The sequence below is a fragment of the Pimephales promelas genome, chromosome 15, assembly GCF_988280905.1.
Source record: "Pimephales promelas chromosome 15, fPimPro1.hap1.1, whole genome shotgun sequence".
Taxonomy (NCBI): Eukaryota; Metazoa; Chordata; class Actinopteri; order Cypriniformes; family Leuciscidae; genus Pimephales; species Pimephales promelas.
In genome coordinates, this window is record NC_142783.1 from 13,259,529 (window position 1) to 13,278,988 (window position 19,460).

Genomic DNA, 19,460 nt, shown 5'->3' on the forward strand with positions numbered 1-19,460 from the left:
GCGGTAACAATAACTTATTTCCTTATTATAAGTAACTTTTCAGTCCAATAGAATTATTTTAACGATTTTTGTAGGTCATTCTGATTTTGAAGGACAGATTGGAATATTTTTGCATTGTTTTAGTTTTTTTTTTATTATAATAGTGTTCCAAAATAGAGAAATAAAATTAAAACTAAAACAATAAAAACAAAAAAACTAAAACCTAAAATTGACAAGAACATACTTACATAGCCTAGTTGGGGCCAAATGTGAAGTCTGGCCAAGGAAAATCAACATCTTCACCCATTATTCAATTATTATTATTATTTAAATGTGTTAAAGATTTTGTAAGCATTTTTCATAGTTGTGCTTGGAGTCAATCGTTTTAACATGTCAAATTGTGCGGCCATAATCTTTGGTCATGTTGTCATAAAAAGACATTGTGAACACATGCAAAAACACAAGAGAACCAACAAAATATTAATAACTGATTATGTTTTAGTCGTATGTACTTATTTTCTTTTTTTTTTGCCAGATACCTTAACCAAATTTTGTATTTTGTTCTTTATTCAATTTTAAGATTTTAAGATATTTAATAAATCATAACTTTTGGTTGATGGTTTAATTAAACGTAGGGTCATTGAAAACAAATATATAAAATTGTATATACATACATACATATATATATATATATATATATATATAAACAAACACACATAAGATTTCACAACCCAAAGTAACATTCTTAAAATGTAAGCACATTATTTATATGTTGTAGGTTTCATCTGTGGGTTGCAACAGGGCTCAACTCTTTGAAGTCATCAGATCCTTCGGGCACTATATAAATAGACCTCTGCATAATTGAGGTCAGTTCTATTAGATTTCTATCAGGGCGTCTCTGACAATAACTCTGACAGACTGTTTCCATGATTAAAAATGTAACACTCCCTTGACTTCAGTTTACACTGTTATTTTATACATTAGGAGCTGACAATGAAAGTGTACTACACAGATCTCACAGAGGATTGTAATCACATGCCCACTCAATGTTTACATCAGTTGTTGTTTATTTAATCATGGGATATTTATACAAAGAAGAACCATCTTTGGTTACAGTTGAAGATAACTTACATTCATAAAGTTATTCCAGTTCTAATTGCACATTAATTATGCATTATTCTTGATTGGCCACTATCACATTCCCCACTATGACCTCCGCTATTATCCTCATCAGTATCATGTTTATGTAAAATATTTACTCCCTTTGGCTTCAACCATGCCACTGAACCTTATGACAACCCAATCCAACCCAGATAGTAACAGACCCACCTAGAGGTACCAAAGAGAACTACAGCATTGAGAAAAATTTGCATGCAGATATATAACACTAATATATTTGTAGTAAATAAACTCTTGTCGACATACATTGCGTTTAAAAAATGGAGATAAAATAACTTGCACATGGTTGAATAGGTATTAATCATTATCAAAAGACAAATATAGGCATATGTCATTGTCAAAAGACATGAAACCATTACAGAATCAGTGGTATGATTTCAATGCAGTGTCTCCACATTTACAGAACTGAGGGAGACATCATTGGATATACTAAGACCTCTGATCTGGTTGAGCTCACGGATCCGATGTTTGAACTCCAGAAGGTGTGACTTGTTCACAGCCACTTTGAATTCAGTGTCAGTGCATAAGATCTTCATCTGAAAGTCAAAACAATTTTAATCAGTTGCAATTGGACACGCATGAAATAGTTTTGACCAAATGTGGCAGGAGACAAACGCATGATCTTGTTTTGTCTGCTTTGTTGCATTACTTTTTAGTGATGCTATTTCAGGGCCTCCTTTTCTGTTCTTATCTGATAACTGTTCTCTAATGTCTTTATCTCTAATGGCTCAATCTTAACTTTATCAAGCGACAAAAATACGTTTTGACTCTAGTCAGTTAACGTAGTGTGATAGCATAGCGCTACGTCACATGTGGGCTCACTATTGGTATTCTCGTCGCTTGATAAAGTTAAGATTGAGCCACTGTAGTCACTTGGACTATTTTAACGATGTCTTTAATAACTTTTCGAGGCCAGCAAGTTTCAATCCCTCAAGAAGCCTATGGACTAGTAGGGAGGAGTAATCCAGCTCTCAGATTTCATCAAAAATATATTAATTTGTGTTCCGAAAACGAACGAAGGTCTTAAGGGGTTGGAACAACATGAGGGTGAGTAAATACTGACAGAATTTTTATTTTTGGGTGAACTATCCCTTTAAATATAATGGGGGCTGAACAGTAAATATTTAAGATATTTGTTTGATCAAAATAAAACCATTGAGATGAATAAGAAACGAAATTGTTTGATGCCACGCTCACCTCAAAAGGCTTTCCTGGGACAAAAGGGAAGGAGGGAAGCTCTCGCTCTTCTCTACCCCATTGGTTTCCAATCATGCTGTTTCGCACAATCACTTGCTTTCCATTTTCATTGAAGCGGGGGTTGAAGTGAAATGCAATGTCATTGCCTCTATTAAAATTCAATGTAATACTGATTGGAGGAGAGAAAAAAAATAAGATTACACACATGAAATACACAGGGATGTCTCAAAGGAGATTGTCAAAATTGTTGGTTAAAGTGGCCATGTTTAATTTCATAATTTAATTTAGTTCTAGGTAACACTAATCTTTAACCAAAATGTGGTGATAAAATAAAATCTATTATGTACTTTATGATGTATATTACACTCAAAAAGTATTTGGGCCTAAATTTAAGATTTATGTTTTTAAATTGCATACAAAAATTAACATCCATTTTGGATTACCCTCTCTGTTACTTTAATTCACTGTAAAGCAGCTGGAACAATTTACATTGTTAAAAGCGCTTTATAAATGAAGATGACTTGATGACAAACTCATAAACTTGTTGTAATAGATATTTGTCAGACATGCATAAATTAAATCGGTAAGAAAGAGGTTTCTGTAATAGTACTAATAAACTGGCTGTGCGTTTTAAATACACAAGAATCAGGTTTAAATATTTCATATCAATAAATCAAAATTTGTTTCAATCTCATACATTTTAACTAGCTGAATATTGTTCCACAGCTAACCATCTATTAAACATGCTCATACTTTTTAACTGAATAAATGTAACTTTTCATGATAAACAGGTTTATGTTGAGTCAAAGAAATTGAAATAATGCATTATGAAAATATGATTTAAATCAAATTAAATAGTTAATAATAAACTCTGCCAAGCTTTTTATTAGTTTTACTGACATATATTATCAAATTAATGAACCATAATTACACAATTGTACCCCCAGAGATGTTCTACCTGGAACTGTTATGCATTTATATCCCAATCAATGGTGAAATTAATCTGCAGCAGTCAGGGTTTACGAGTCAGAGCTCTCTATGTTGTTAACGTTCATTATTATTTTAGTGTTATGTACTTTAATTCATGAGGTAATTTTAAGCCGTCTCTCGTGATGCATTGGAGACTCTGCTCTGTGTCCGATCATGCGTTTAGTAGGATTTGAAGACGCTCTGAAGGGAGGGTGGGATCTTATGCTTTCAAAGCTATTGCAAGCCTCTCCGAAATTGCCTGACCCTAATTTAAATGAAATAGTTTATGTTAAAACTGTGTAATCCAATTGGATGGGAAATGTATATGCAATTCCAAACACGGATGTTAAATTTAGGTCTAAATGCTTAGAGTGTATGTACTGTATATGTAATAATTTGTCATGTTTTTATGTGTGTGTGCATTGTTTTTACATTTTAGCGTCGGGTTTGACCTCTCCATTGATGGTGATGAGCATCTTGTTAAAGGCTCCATTAAGTAGCGGGAGATCAAATGGCACAGTCTTGAAAAAAAAGAAAAGAAAAGTAAATGTTCAGTAAACTAGCAGAAACCAAGAACCATTAGGGTTAAATAGGGCTAAAGGCACACTGGTGTAAACAGAGCATTTTATTTTATTTTCCTCTTAACAACTAGATAGGGTGACCATATTTGACACTCGGCCCGGCAAACAGATACTCAAATGATACTCGAAGTTTACAAAAAGATGCTTTATTAACTTCAATACATTTAAAGTAGGCTATGCCTCCTCTGTAAGGATTAAAATATATATATATATATATATATATATATATTACAAGGCTTCTCAGAGGTTACTCAACATGTTTTATTATGACAGGTTTAAAAAATAATGAATGAAATAATGCTCTTCTGTATTCGAAAAATAAATATCTAAATAATAAATAACTACGGTAAAAGAAGTACCTCCAAATTGAACAAAAATAGCGCTCACAAACGTACAAAAACGAACTAACAAAATATATTTTTATCTTTAGTTTTCTTCCTCTTTATCCTGTTTTTCCTTGCTCATCCTCCTTGTTTGCCCATCTATATTTTGCAGTAGAGCTGATCTTTCCCAGCAGTTTTTGGAAAACCAGGACATTTTCATCACTTTATAAAAAAAAAAACAGCCAGGACAGGACGTAAAAACAGGACATGTCCTGGGAAAACAGGACTGTTGGTCACCCTACCACTAGATGACATTAAATATAATGGAAAAAAAGAGAAATATTATGATTGTTAGGAGTAGGGAGTAATTTCCTGACTTCTCTCTGTCTGGTATTGTCATTAAAGTATGTAATGAGGCTAAATGCTTAGGACATTATATAACTGATGACCTGTCTGAAGATAGGGACATTTATAGACAGTGTCGTATGATGTATGCACAAGCTAATATGTTGATTCGAAAATTTAGTATGTGCTCAGACTCTGTGAAGACTACACTTTTTTGAGCATATTGTGCCCCTATGTACACTGCCCATTTGTGGGGGCGCTACAGAAAGAGCAGCATGAAGAAACTCAATGTAGCATAATGATGGAGCATTGCAAGCCAAATGTTTGTTAGTGTTGGTGTGCCCACCTGTTCTGCACAATATCATACACAAGTGCATGTGTAGGTTGACAAACTCTGCAAACAGTATGATTTCAACACTGACAAACCCAACACTAAGTTGAGCCATTTTAACCTATATGTAATATTGTGGACTCTGTTTTATTGTTTGTGTTTTTGGACCATTTGTGTCTTTAATAAAACTTTGATAATATAGCTTAATTATTTGTATTTATAATGGGTGCCTTTTACACCTGCATGGTGTGTAAAATCAATGTTCAATAAAAACATATTTTTATATATATTCTGCAATCATGCACTATGGGAGTTGTGAAAAACATTTTCCTTAAGGTGTGCCTTTAGCCTCATCGTACCCTACTGTATTTTACACAGACCGTTCACTTTAACAAGATTAAAATATTTAGACGTTTACAAGCCCAAGGTATTTAAAATGTATTCTGTATAGAACAAACTCCATGATGGTTGTACAAATACAAGAAAAGTGAAAACATCTCACTAATGGAGTTTGATTAGGAGCACCATAAGGGCCAGTTTGTGGTACAGGTGCAGGCCAGCCAGGAGCTGTAGGCTGCCCGGGCTGTCCAGGCCATGTTGGTTGGCTTGGCTGCCCAGGCCAGGCAGGGTTGGCTGGTTGGCCAGGCCAGGCGGGGTTAGCAGGCTGTCCAGGCCAAGCAGGGTTAGCAGGCTGGCCAGGCCAGCCAGGATTGGCTGGCTGGCCAGGCAGGGCGGGGTTAGCAGGCTGGCCGGGCCAGATGGGGTTGGCTGGTTGGCCAGGCCATACTGGGCCTCCTGCCTGCTGGTTGCTTTGCTGTGGAAAGTCGAGGGCATCTGAAAGCTGAAACAGAACATAACAGAACTTAAAGCATGATACTTTTTGCACTAAACTAGATAGAATTATTGAGGGGATAATATGTACTTACATCCATGATCTCTGAAATCTAAACAGAGAGAATACATTGTTAATTTGGCATAAAATAATAATTGGCCGTGCTATATTGTTGACAGACACATAAAATAGTGTTTTTTTAAAACATTATTTTATTAAGCAAACCCACAATCTTGAATGCACAAGTTCAATCCTTCCATTAGAAGATATATATGCTGCGTCCAAAATCGAATACTTCCCTACGATATAGAATGTGAATTATATGCCAAAAAAGTAGCATGTCCAAATTCATTGGATTCGGAAAACAGTAGGCGAAAAGTACACAGATGACCTACTACTTTTGCCAAGATTCATTTGATGGACACTTCACTATCCCATGAGGCCACGGGAGAGGATTTTAGAATGCAACTGACGCTTGTAGATCCCATGGTGGATATAGTACATCCAGATTTCGCTCATACTACCCACATTGGGGCTGTCATGGTTAGAGAGTCTTGGAACAAAAAAGGTTACAGGTTCGATTCTCAATAATACCAGCAGGAAATGACTGAGGTGCCCTTGAGCAAGGCCCCTAACCCTCAATCGCTCCCGGGCACCACAGCAAAAATGGCTGCCCAATGCTCTGGGTGTGTGTGTCCATGGTTTGCTGTGTGTGTACCTGCTCAGACAGTATGTGATTTTAGAGGCATCAATAGCCTCTGACATAAAGCTAATATGAAATACAAATACTGAAAAAAGTAATCTGTCTTTATATGATAAAGGTAATACAACTTCTCTTTGAAAACACCAATAATTTGTCAATGTTCGTTTTAACTACATAAATTGTGTTACTGGTTCCATGCTTACACGAGTTGATGACTCACTCTTCCATGAACCCAACCACCACACCCATTGCACTGTGTGAAGTTAAAGGATTAGTTCACTTTTGAAAAAAACTTTTGCTGATAATTACTCATCCCCATGTCATCCAAGATGTCCATGTCTTTCTTTCCTCAGTCAAAAAGAAATTAAGGTTTTTGATGAAAACATTCCAGGTTTTTCCTCCATATAATGGACTTACATGGGAACCAGACGGTCCAAGGTCCAAAAGACAGTTAATAACAGTTTCAGATGCAGCTTCAAATGTCTTAAAACGACACCAGATGATGAATAAGGTTTTTTTTTTTTTTTACAAAAAAAGGAATTTAAAGGTAAAACAACGATGTCGGACGATTTTGATTCTGTACTTCCGGCTACATCCCCCGTGACCTTTTGAACGTAATAACGTATTACGTGACGTTACAAACGCGCCTCACAGAATAGAGCAAGGCTAGCATTTGTCCTTAGAAAAGTTACATTTTTGGAATAAGTTTTGAAATAACCAATCGTTTCGCATGATAAGACCCTTATTCATCGTCTGGTGTCGTTTAAAGACATTTGAAGCTGCATCTGAAACTGTTATTAACTGTCTTTTGGACCTTGGACCGTTTGGTTCCCATGTAAGGCCATTATATGGAGAAAAATCCTGGAATGTTTTCATCAAAAACCTTAATTTCTTTTCGACTGAAAGACAGACATCTTGGATGACATGGGGGTGAGTAAATTATCAGCAAAAGTTTTTTTTTCAAAAGTGAACTAATCCTTTAACTGTGTGAATGGTGAGCCAGAGTGGATGCATGATAATACAATAAGTAACACTACGTTCTGCGTAATGAATGCATGTTGAATAAAGTTCCCATGAATTGGCTTTGGGTGCATTATGACTTTTACCTCAGAGATGATTTTTTATAAGTCAGAATGCACATAAAAATACATCTAAATAACTAGAGATACTGATTAATCACTGAATAACAATTTATTATTGTGCAATCTGCACTCAGTAGAACTTGAACACTGCAAGTTCAAACTCGTCAACAGGCCTGGGGATTTCACTGTCTGTGAATCACATGAAGGCATGTGTTTAAAGCTAGCAAAAGTCTAATTAAACTCTAACGTTACATTTCTTTCAAAGTTGTCCAGTTATTTGTTTAATATCTGTAAAACTCAAAAGATGCCTTTCATGTCAACATGATAGCCATGCCTACTGTTTGCATTAGGCAAAACTCATCAGCCACATGGAATTAAGTTACATAATTTGAATAGCACTGCAAACACACACCGAAGTTAAAACTATTAAGCTTGAAGATGCTGACAACGTTTTGAAAAAGAGAAAAGAGGCTTAAGGAAGGCACATACCTGTTTGGTGTTGTTAATAGCAGATAGCACAGACAGAGCTGTTCTGTAGAGACAGGCCGCAATTCCGGGTGGAGAAACACACACACACACACACACGCCCCTGAAACCCTCCCCATGCTAGTACTTTTGAGAAGAGGCCGCACCCACCCCCCCACACACACACACACACACACACACACACACAATAAAAACGCATGCTTTCCATAGGGAAATATGATCATTCAGAGGTGAAACTATGATAAGTATTTTAACAAGTGACGAAACGTTCTTTTCTTATTGAGTCAATATTGTCTCTTCAGTATGGTCTGAAGGTTATAAAGTTTATCTGAAGTGCTGTAAGAATGGGTGTGATTTATTTATTTATTTTTACAAAATAAAAACATAAGCCAATCGTTGTCTTGGCAACTAAGGATTGAAAGAGCTGTTCATAGCTTAAAAACATATAGTGTTGCATAGTAACGGGCATTATATGGCTGTTTGTACAGTGGACACACCTATTCATTCATACTGTTACTGTTTTACACATGTTAGAATTGTCGTGAAATGATCTAAAGCTATGAAATAACAAACGGCAGCATTGGAACAGTATTGCGAGCAAAACATTACACGAATATCAACTAGACAATAAGCGTGTTTAAATTCACCACCTTTCTGTTATTATCAAATAATGCTTGTACATAAATTAAAAATGATACATATTATGCATAGAACAATGAGAGAAAATATCTGTGGAATTTTTGTATTAATGAATTGACATTTAAAAACAAGACATTTGTATTAATGTATTTCATTTAAATCTATATTTCCCTAGCTAAAAGGACAGTTCAATTAACATTTAAAATGACAATACAGTGGATATTGAAAATATTTGTAGAGGGTGGAAATGATTTTTCCATGATAAAAAGACTATATCCACTAGAGGGAAAAATCGTCACAGGATATACTAAGGATATTTTATCATCCAACTATAAGACTTGCACTTTCTATTCAGCAGTATTTAAAAGAGTCATGCTCTTCACAACCACTAGATGGTGTGTTTACTCTTTGTAAAAAGAGCTGGTTGGTAGAATGGGTCAACATCCGGGTATCTCTCCACTGGAACGTGTTACCGCAAACGTGTAAGTTTCACGTTTGAGGGGGTTAAACCGTGACATCTACACGTTGTCCAAAGTGGACCAACGTGATTATTTCACGTCTTGTCGTGATACCGGGTGGCATGAGATATAATAATATGGAAAGGCTTTTTTAATTTGGCAAGAATACAAATCAAATAAAGGCTAATGTTCATGAACAAAACTTAAACGGCTCTTGTTTTTATTGATAATGCTCCAAGCAAATCACATTCTCCCCAAATTTTCTGTATATTTAATAAACATAGAAATCTGATCAATTCTATATTATGGGAGTAGATTTTGACATCATGGTTTATTGACACCTACTACAAATGCTTGCTCGGCTGACAGGTAAGTGTTTATAAGCAGCTTATCTGTTGTATTAATACCAGGGGTCGATCTGTTATTATCAAATAATGCTTACATAAATTAAAAATGATATTATGCATAGAACAATGAGAGAAAATATCTGTGAAATTTCATCTTCCCCTAGCTAAAAGGACAGTTCAATTAACATTTAAAATGACAATACAGTGGATATTGAAAATATTTTTAGAGGGTGGAAATGATTTTTCCATGATAAAATGACTATATCCACTAGAGGGAAAACTCTTCATAGGATATACTAAGGATATAATTATCATCCAACTATAATAGACTTGCACTTTCTATCCAGCAGAATTTAAAAGAGTCATGCTCTTCACAACCACTAGATGGTGTGTTTACTCTTTGTAAAAAGAGCCGGTTGGTCAACATCTGGGTATCTCTCCACTGGAACGTAACGCCATAGATAGACTGTAAACGCAAACGTGTAAGTTTCACGTTTGAGGGGGTTAAACCGTGACATCTACACGTTTTCCAAAGTGGACCAACGTAATTATTTCACGTCTTGTCGTGATGCCAACCCGGTATCACGACAAGACGTGAAATAATCATGTTGGTCCACTTTGGAAAACGTGTAGATGTCACGGTTTAACCCCCTCAAACGTGAAACTTACACGTTTGCGTTAACACGCTCCAGTGGAGAGATACCCGGATGTTGGCCTATTCTACCAAACGGCTCTTTTTATACAAAGAGTAAACACACCATAATTCATTAATACAAAAATTTCACAGACATTTTCTCTCATTGTTCTATGCATAATATGTATCATTTTTAATTTATGTTGCATTATTTGATAATAACAGATTGACCCCTCAAGCTGCTTATAAACACTTAGCCTACCTGTCAGCAGAGCAAGCATGTGGTGTCAATAAACCATGCTGTCAAAATCTACTCCCATAATATAGAATTGATCGGATTTCTATGTTTATTAAATATACAGAAAATTTGGGAAGAATGTGATTTGCTTGGAGCATTATCAATAAAAACAAGAGCCGTCAAAAGTTTTGTTCTTTAGCCTTTGTTTGATTTGTGTTCTTGCCAACTTAAAAAAGCCTTTCCATATTATAATATCTCATGCCAGTGGCATGAGATATAATGATATGGAAAGGCTTTTTTTTAATTTGGCAAGAATACAAATCAAACAATGTTCATGAACAAAACTTAAACGGCTCTTGTTTTTATTAATGGGCTAATGCTCCAAGCAAATCACATTCTCCCCAAATTTTCTGTATATTTAATAAACATAGAAATCTGATCAATTCTATATTATGGGAGTAGATTTTGACATCATGGTTTATTGACACCTAATGCTTGCTCGGCTGACAGGTAAGTGTTTATAAGCAGCTTGAAATCTGTTGTATTAACACTAGGGGTCGATCAAGGACTTTCAAGCAGTGGTAGAACATGATTCTAGGTTTCAGAGGTCATAAGGTGATTTGTTGATAGGGGTGATGGGTCAAATGTGTTGACAAATATTGACCATTGATTCAGCTTGATAAGATAATAAGTCTAAGGACCTAATAAACAAAAGGACAATCCAAGTATAGTTCACAACGTGGATGTTTATCTTTATTCAATTTTTCTTGAGTGTAGAATATTAAGCAGACATCTGTGGGATAGTTAATGATGGATTTCTCCGATAATTGACCAATGTCTTTCATTAATGTCGTTTGATGATTATATGTTGAAATCCAATATTTTGATTACAGATAATTACATTGAAATCTTAGCTTATCATCATCAGCACCTGCCTTTATCAGAACATTCAGGAATTTCACACTGTTTATGAAGTCTGTGTAACTGGATCCGGGAGGATCTGGTAGAGCCGTTATGAAGAATTGTCTGTGAAAGTGTTTAGTCAAAGGTATAATTTTGGATCCTATCACTTCTTTTGTGAAAACAGAAAATGTTCAGAGATTGTGAATATTTTTCACATGCAAAAGATGGAGCCGTCTGTGTTCAAATGTATGTAATGTTTAGGGATGTGATTGTTATGTAGAGCATTCCTCAAAAATACCCCCTACTGAACAGCAGCGTTATTGGAATTTCCTATTAGCGTTTTCCTGAGCACTATAGCGTAAAGAGGCCATGTTTGTTTAGGCTTGTTTGATTATCTGAACTATTTCACCATGTCCAAACATAAAAAAAAGCATAACAAGCAGCGTCTAATTGTTTTGTACGAGGGTTCTTATCTGTCCCAGTAGAATCAAAACAAAAACAATCACCGCATTTTCTTATTCTGGATCTCATATCTAAATGTCAACTCCACCCCCGGCACAAAAAAAACCTCCTTGGATACACGTACACTGTAAAAAAAAAAAAAAAAAAAAAGACTCAAAAAGGGGTTTTTCACAGCTAAAGAACCATTTTTGGTTCCCCAACGAACCCTTCAGTGAACAGTTCTTAGTGTAAAGAAAATTTTAATATTCTAAAGAAATAATTGTTTTCTCTATAAAGAACTTTTGTGCAATGGAAAGATTCCTAAAGGTTCTCCATGAAACCATTAATGCCTAAAGAACCTTTATGCTTATAGCTGGCCTCTAAATGTAACATTCACTCTTTATCTTCTTGATTCACTGAATTGCTGTTTGTTTTGCTGGAAGGTCATTTATGGGATATGAGTTTCCCTGGAATCAATCATTAAGTGTGCTCTTACAGTTAGCTTGAACACAAAGAGCTCCACTACCCCAGAGGCCTAAAACTGAATGCAACCTTGATTCCACATAATTTCTGATTTATAACTCATGTGGCTTGTTGAGTACTGTACATGTGTGCTATTAGTTTTTTTGTTTTTTTTTTTAATTACAATTTTCGCCTAGAGGATGATAAAACAGGTTTATCTAGGGACCAGGTTGTGCTCTTTCAACCCAAAGCACTATAGCAAACACATAGCAACACCCTGGTGACCAACTATAAGACTCTTGTGGCAGTAAGTTTTACACCAGAGTTTAATGGTTTGGTATCTCTAAGGTTTTTATTTATTTAAAGAAATTAATACATTGATTAAAAGTGACTGAAAAGACATTAATAATGTTACAAAAGAGGGTTGTTTCAAACAAATGCTGTTCTTTGAACATTCTCTTCTACACAAAAGCAGCACAAACTGTTTCCAGCTTGATACTAATAAATATTTAGTAATAATGTACTATACAGTATTTACTGTAATGTAAATATTTACTATATAATAATAATAATAATAATAATAATGAAAATTCAGCTTTGCCACAACATGAATAAATTACACTTTAAAATATATTAAATTAGACAACAGTTATTTTAAATTGTAATAATAAGCCTACTTCACAATATTACTAAGGGTGCACTGATATGAACATTTTGGCCGATAACCGATAATTCTTTATATTTGAAAGCTGATAACTGATATATTTGCAGATCAATCAAAATCAAATTTTTTTTATAATAAATAACCATTAAACGCCATGTTCTCATTATAATTTTATAAAGCCAGTGCAGACTTGAACTGCACATGTTGCACTTCACTGCATTTCCCTTTTTTTAAGTGATTCCAATCATATTTTAAGCAATTCAAAACCATCATGGCGAACATTGCAAATCTGAAGTTTCTCAGCTTAAGGGAATAATACATTATTTATCGCCGGCTTTAATATATCAACCAAATTTTCTTATTGGTTCAATAACGATAATGTTAAAAAATTAACATATGTCTGCCGATAACGATATGGTGGCTGATATCGTGCATGCATAAATGTTTACTGTATTTTTGGTCAAACAAATGCAGCCTCCGTGAGTTTAAGAGACTTTCAAATATATATATGTATAATCTTTTTAACGGTATGTAAATGGAAAGAAAAACAAACAAAACAATTATTGAGATTCAGCAGCAAAAATAAAAAGGCGGAAATAAAGCCGGAACACACACATTGCACAGATCTTGGATTGTACTGATGTAGTTTTTGAATTTAAATTAGTTTAATTTGCTTTTGATGATGTAGGAAGATTGTCAAGTGAATTAGAGCCGAAAGAAATGAGTTTGAAGCTTGTTTCCAAGACTGGAATGATAAAAAGGGTTGGTTTATTTCTCCTTCAGAGATGCCTGGAAGGGCTTAACTAAACACGACGTTCAATCTAATGCTTGGCTACTCTATGTTCCTGTTGGAAGCGCGGCGTTTAATGACAGAAGCAGACAGAACGCCTCTGCGGCACGAGGGGAACCAAATGATCGTTGCAACTGAGAAACCAAACCAAAGGCGAACGCATTCTAAGGGCAGACGGTTCTCTCATCATCAGTGATGGCAATCAGGCCTTCCACGGTCTGGAACCTATTCTGCATTTTTTCATTTGCTGACCGTTCACCTAAAAACCACTATGACGCACAATTCATTTACACTTTATGCTTGATCAGCAAATGTCCCCGACTCAAAGCAGCAGTCTCGACTTTGGAGAGAAAAGGATATTGCTGCATGGATATATTTGTCATACTCTTTCCATGAAAACTGTGTACTAGTCACACCTTTTAAGTTTGGTGGGTGAGACACTAAACTGAAGGATCTGACAAAAAGACCCTCAGTGCAAGGTTGAGAATTTGAGAATTGACCACTGTAAAAAAATAATCGTGATTTTAACAGTAAAAGACTAAATGTAAAATGCTACAGTGCAAAACTGTTAATTGGTTGAACTGTAAAAAACTGTAAACTGTAAATTTTCCGTACTATACGGACACTGTAAAAAATAATCCTGTAAAAAACGGTAAACTACTGGCTGCTGTGGTTGACAGCATCATACTGTAAAAATACAGTGTGTTACTGTTTTTGAAATTTGCAGCTAAATACTGTATTGTAATACAGTACAAAACTTAAATTTAACAGCTCTCTGCTCTAACACAAAAACAGTAAACTGTGATAGATCTCATTAATGTAAATTTACTGTAAAATACCGTTAAAGTTACAGTTTCTTAAAGTGAAAAAGAACAACTCGTTGTAAAATTTACAGTGAAAACCCGAAAATTGACATTCCCACAATTCCCTGTGTGACACTTCCCATTTTATGTATTTTTATTGAAATAACTATGGTTCCTCATAGTTTTCTTGTTTTTTTTTTCTAATCAGTTGGAAATTTGGAAAACGTGTAGATGTCAGGTTTTCATTAAACCGAGAAAAATGGAATTTTGTTTTATTTACGATCACTGAGAAATGTTCTATTATTTAAAATGCCAAAAAAATAAAAATAAATAATAATTATATTTTCAAGGTGAAAAGGATTCATTTGCCTGGATCCACGCCGAAGAAAATGTCTAAATGTCACGTTTTTAATGAAGCAGCCTAATGAGTAAAATGTCTATTTTCTTGGGCGTCCCCCAGCTCCTCGTTTAAGCAAAAGGTACGCTAAAACAACGTATTACATATGCATCAGCTCGTCTTAGTTAAGGGAATAACATAGTTTAATATGAAAACCCGGTGGAGTATCCCTTTAAACTGAAACTTACCATCACGACCTATTGGTTTTCATTAAACCGAGAAAAATGGAATTTTGTTTTATTGACGATCACTGAGAAATGGTCTATTATTTAAAATGCAAAAAACATTTATTATTTTCAAGGTGAAAAGGATTCATTTGCCTCGATACACGGCGAAAAAAACGTCTAAATGTCACGTTTTTAATGAAGCAGCCTAAATAGTCCACTTTGGAAAATGTGTAGATGTCACGGTTTAACCCCCTCAAACGTGAAACTTACATGTTTGCGTTAACACGCTCCAGTGGAGAGATATCCATGTTTATTCGCCTCTTCCATAACGACCTATCGGTTTTCATTAAACCGAGAAAAATTGAATTTTGTTTTATTTACGATCACTGAGAAATGTTCTATTATTTAAAAAGCAAAAAAAAAAAAAAAAAAAAAAAAAAACATGTATTATTTTCAAGGTGAAAAGGATTCATTTGCCTGGATCCACGCCGAAGAAAACGTCTGAATGTCACATTTTTAATAAAGCAGCCTAAATATTCCACTTTGGAAAATGTGTAGATGTCAGGTTTTCATTAAAACAGGGAAAAATTGAATTTAGTTTTATTTACGATCACTGAGAAATGTTCTATTATTTAAAATGCAAAAAAAAAAAAAAAAATTATTTTCAAGGTGAAAAGGATTCTTTTGCCTGGATCCACGCCGAAGAAAACGTCTAAATGTCACGTTTTTAATGAAGCAGCCTAATGAGTAAAATGTCTATTTTTCCTATACGGCGTCCCCCAGCTCCTCGTTTAAGCAAAAGGTACGCTAAAACAACGTATTACATCGACGTTAAACCACGTTAACCGTGTTAACCATAACCTTTTAAATACTCGACATAAACTCCTGAAACTTCAGTGCCCAACCCGTAACACGACAAGACGTGAAATAATCATGTTGGTCCACTTTAGTATGGAAAACGTGTAGATGTCACGGTTAGTTTAAACTCAAAACCATAAATAGGGCTATACTGTCCTCTTGTGTCAAATTATATTTCTATATTTATTTTTCCAACAAATAAAACCAAACCGTCAATAAACACCCATTCAATACACCTTTGAACTCAACAGACTCATTGGCTCAATTGATAAAGCGTTGGGCTTTAATCAAGAACACCTGAGTTCAAATCCCATTCTTGCTTACTTTAAATTGTTGTGATTATATCAAACAAAGTGGCCAAAACTACATTTCTTCAACCCAATATCACGACAAGACGTGAAATAAACACGTTGGTCCACTTTTGAAAACGTGTATGTCACGGTTTAAACCCCCTCAAACGTGAAACTTACACTTAAACTTACCATCACGACCTATTGGTTTTCATTAAACTGAGAAAAATGGAATTTTGTTTTATTGACGATCACTGAGAAATGGTCTATTATTTAAAATGCAAAAAACATTTATTATTTTCAAGGTGAAAAGGATTCATTTGCCTCGATCCACGCCGAAAAAAACGTCTAAATGTCACATTTTTAACGAAGCAGCCTAAATAGTCCACTTTAGAAAATTTGTAGATGTCACGGTTTAACCCCCTCAAACGTGAAAATTACATGTTTGCGTTAACACGCTCCAGTGGAGAGATATCCATGTTTATTCGCCTCTGCCATGACCTATCGGTTTTCATTAAACCGAGAAAAATGGAATTTTGTTTTATTTACGATCACTGAGAAATGTTCTATTATTTAAAATGCAAAAAACAAACAAAAAAACATTTATTATTTTCAAGGTGAAAAGGATTCATTTGCCTGGATCCACGCCGAAGAAAACGTCTAAATGTCACGTTTTTAATGAAGCAGCCTAATGAGTAAAATGTCTATTTTTCCGGCGTCACCCAGCTCCTCGTTTAAAACAACGTATTACATCGACGTTAAACCACGTTAACCGTGTTAACCATAACCTTTTAAATACTCGACCTAGTTCCATTGCTTAGCAACGGTAAGAAACTCCTGTAACTTCAGTGCCCAACCCGTATCACGACAAGACGTGAAATAATCACGTTGGTCCACTTTGGAAAACGTGTAGATGTAACGGTTTAGTTTAAACTCAAAACCATAAATAGGGCTATACTGCCCTCTTGTGTCAAATTATATTTCTATATTTATTTTTCCAACAAATAATACCAAACCCGCAATAAAACCCCATCCAATACACCCTTGAACTCAACAGTTTCAGTGGCTCAGTTGATAAAGCGTTGGGCTTTAATTAAGAAGACCTGAGTTCAATTCCCATACTTGCTTACATTAAATTGTTGTGATTATATCAAACAAAGTGGCTAAAACAACATTTCTTCAACCCGGTATCACAACAAGACGTGAAATAATCAAGTTGGTCCACTTTTGAAAACCTGTAGATGTCACGGTTTAAACCCCCTCAAACGTGAAACTTACACTTAAACTTACCATCACGACCTATTGGTTGTCATTAAACCGAGAAAAATTGAATTTTGTTTAATTGAGGATCACTGAGAAATGGTCTATTATTTAAAATGCAAAAAAACATTTATTATTTTCAAGGTGAAAAGGATTCATTTGCCTCGATCCACGCCAAAAAAACGTCTAAATGTCACGTTTTTAATGAAGCAGCCTAAATAGTCCAATTTGGAAAATGTGTAGATGTCACGGTTTAACCCCCTCAAACGTGAAACTTACATGTTTGCGTTAACACGCTCCAGTGGAGAGATATCCATGTTTATTCGCCTCTGCCATAACGACCTATCGGTTTTCATTAAAACGAGAAAAATTGAATTTTGTTTTATTTACGATCACTGAGAAATGTTTTTATTATTTAAAATGCCAAAAAAATAAAAATAAATAATAATTATATTTTCAAGGTGAAAAGGATTCATTTGCCTGGATCCACGCCGAAGAAAACGTCTAAATGTCACGTTTTTAATGAAGCAGCCTAATGAGTAAAATGTCTATTTTCTTGGGCGTCCCCCAGCTCCTCGTTTAAGCAAAAGGTACGCTAAAACAACGTATTACATATGCATCAGCTCGTCTTAGTTAAGGGAATAACATAGTTTAATATGAAAACCCGGTGGAGTATCCCTTTAAACTGAAACTTACCATCACGACCTATTGGTTTTCATTAAACCGAGAAAAATGGAATTTTGTTTTATTGACGATCACTGAGAAATGGTCTATTATTTAAAATGCAAAAAACATGTATTATTTTCAAGGTGAAAAGGATTCATTTGCCTGGATCCACGCCGAAAAAAACGTCTAAATGTCACATTTTTAATGAAGCAGCCTAAATTAGGGTTAGGGTTTTATGTTACATTTAATGTTGTTAAATGAATGTTTATTGCATTTTTTTTTTTTACATTTCATGTGTGTTACCATGATGGTGTTTAATGTTTGTGTGAATGACACTGTGCAGCTTCTTTATATATTAATTGTCTTGTGGAAGAGCTGCTTGTGATGAGCTTTGATTGATCATGTGACTCTCATCTCTGCTGTGATCATTGTTGATTGTCAGTGTATTACAATGGTACAAAAAAGTTATTAATACTTCAATAGTTTGGTAAATTAAAGCTACACTGTGTGATTTTTACCCTCATCTAGCGGTGAAAAGGTATATGATCATCCAGTGAATATGAGTTTCTGTTCCTCTCAACTCTGATTTCGTTTTAACTCCTACGGTGGCCAATGTAGTCCAAGATTAACATGGCTTCCAGTTCGACCTCGTCCATGAGTGTTAACTCAAACGTATACGCGAAAGGCGAAGCTTGAATTAACGGGTATGTCCCTCTTTGGCTAATGTACTTTCAAGATGGAGGGGCAACATGGCGACCGACATTAGAATCCCTTACCCGCATGTATTTTCAATGGCATATTATACACTCACGAGAATACTTTATTACTTAAACGAAGTAAATATACATTAATGAGCACATTTTTGAAAGAACTAAGTGTTTTTAGCTAAGAATAAACTAAAAGAGTTATACAGTGTAGCTTTAACATTATATCAGATAATGAAATACGGTTTATTACTGTAAATTTTAAGTTAAGTCTGTAAAACCAATAACGTTGCTACCGTATTTTTGACGGTAAAGTTCAACCACAGCTGCCATTTTTTTACCGTTTTTTTTTTTACAAAGAAAACATATTTCTAGAATGTTACAAGGTCACAAAAGCATGTTACGGTGAAAAACTTGACAGCACGGGACAATGAATAAACTATTTCTGCAGAAGCTCTGGGAATGTTGAGTGAAATGTCATCAAAATCATGCGCTAGCACTTACTCCTGCATCATATGATGATGGCATTTTTGTTGATCCCTTCATAATGGGCTGCTTCAGTCCTCAAGGTCTTGTGTGCAGCCTTTATTCAGGAGTCCTGCAAATGAATTTCAATAGTTTATTATTTCAATAATTTTTAATAATTTCTAAACTGGAAGCATTTGAAGAGACTTTTCATATTCTTATTACTTAGAATAGAAAACATGCGTTTAGGAAAATGTTAATTGCATT

At 34.9% G+C, this 19,460-nt stretch overlaps 1 protein-coding gene across 2 annotated transcripts; it reads right to left on the reverse strand.

The window, feature by feature from the left end:
* Window positions 1–1,022: 1,022 nt before the first annotated feature.
* On the reverse strand, window positions 1,023–19,309 carry lgals3b (lectin, galactoside binding soluble 3b). Of its 2 annotated transcripts, none has more exons than XM_089120179.1 (6): window positions 19,233–19,309; window positions 5,831–5,848; window positions 5,407–5,745; window positions 3,757–3,845; window positions 2,356–2,524; window positions 1,023–1,694 (listed from the first exon to the last, which is right to left on the reverse strand). In XM_089120179.1, exons 1-6 carry the CDS (start codon window positions 19,272–19,274, stop codon window positions 1,536–1,538), a joined length of 816 nt encoding a protein of 271 aa, XP_088976305.1. In that variant the 5' UTR covers window positions 19,275–19,309; the 3' UTR covers window positions 1,023–1,535. The 2 variants fall into 2 exon arrangements, with proteins under 2 accessions (XP_088976305.1, XP_039529560.2); XM_039673626.2 differs by lacking the exon at window positions 19,233–19,309 and adding an exon at window positions 8,011–8,138.
* Between the last annotated feature and the right edge of the window lie 151 nt (window positions 19,310–19,460).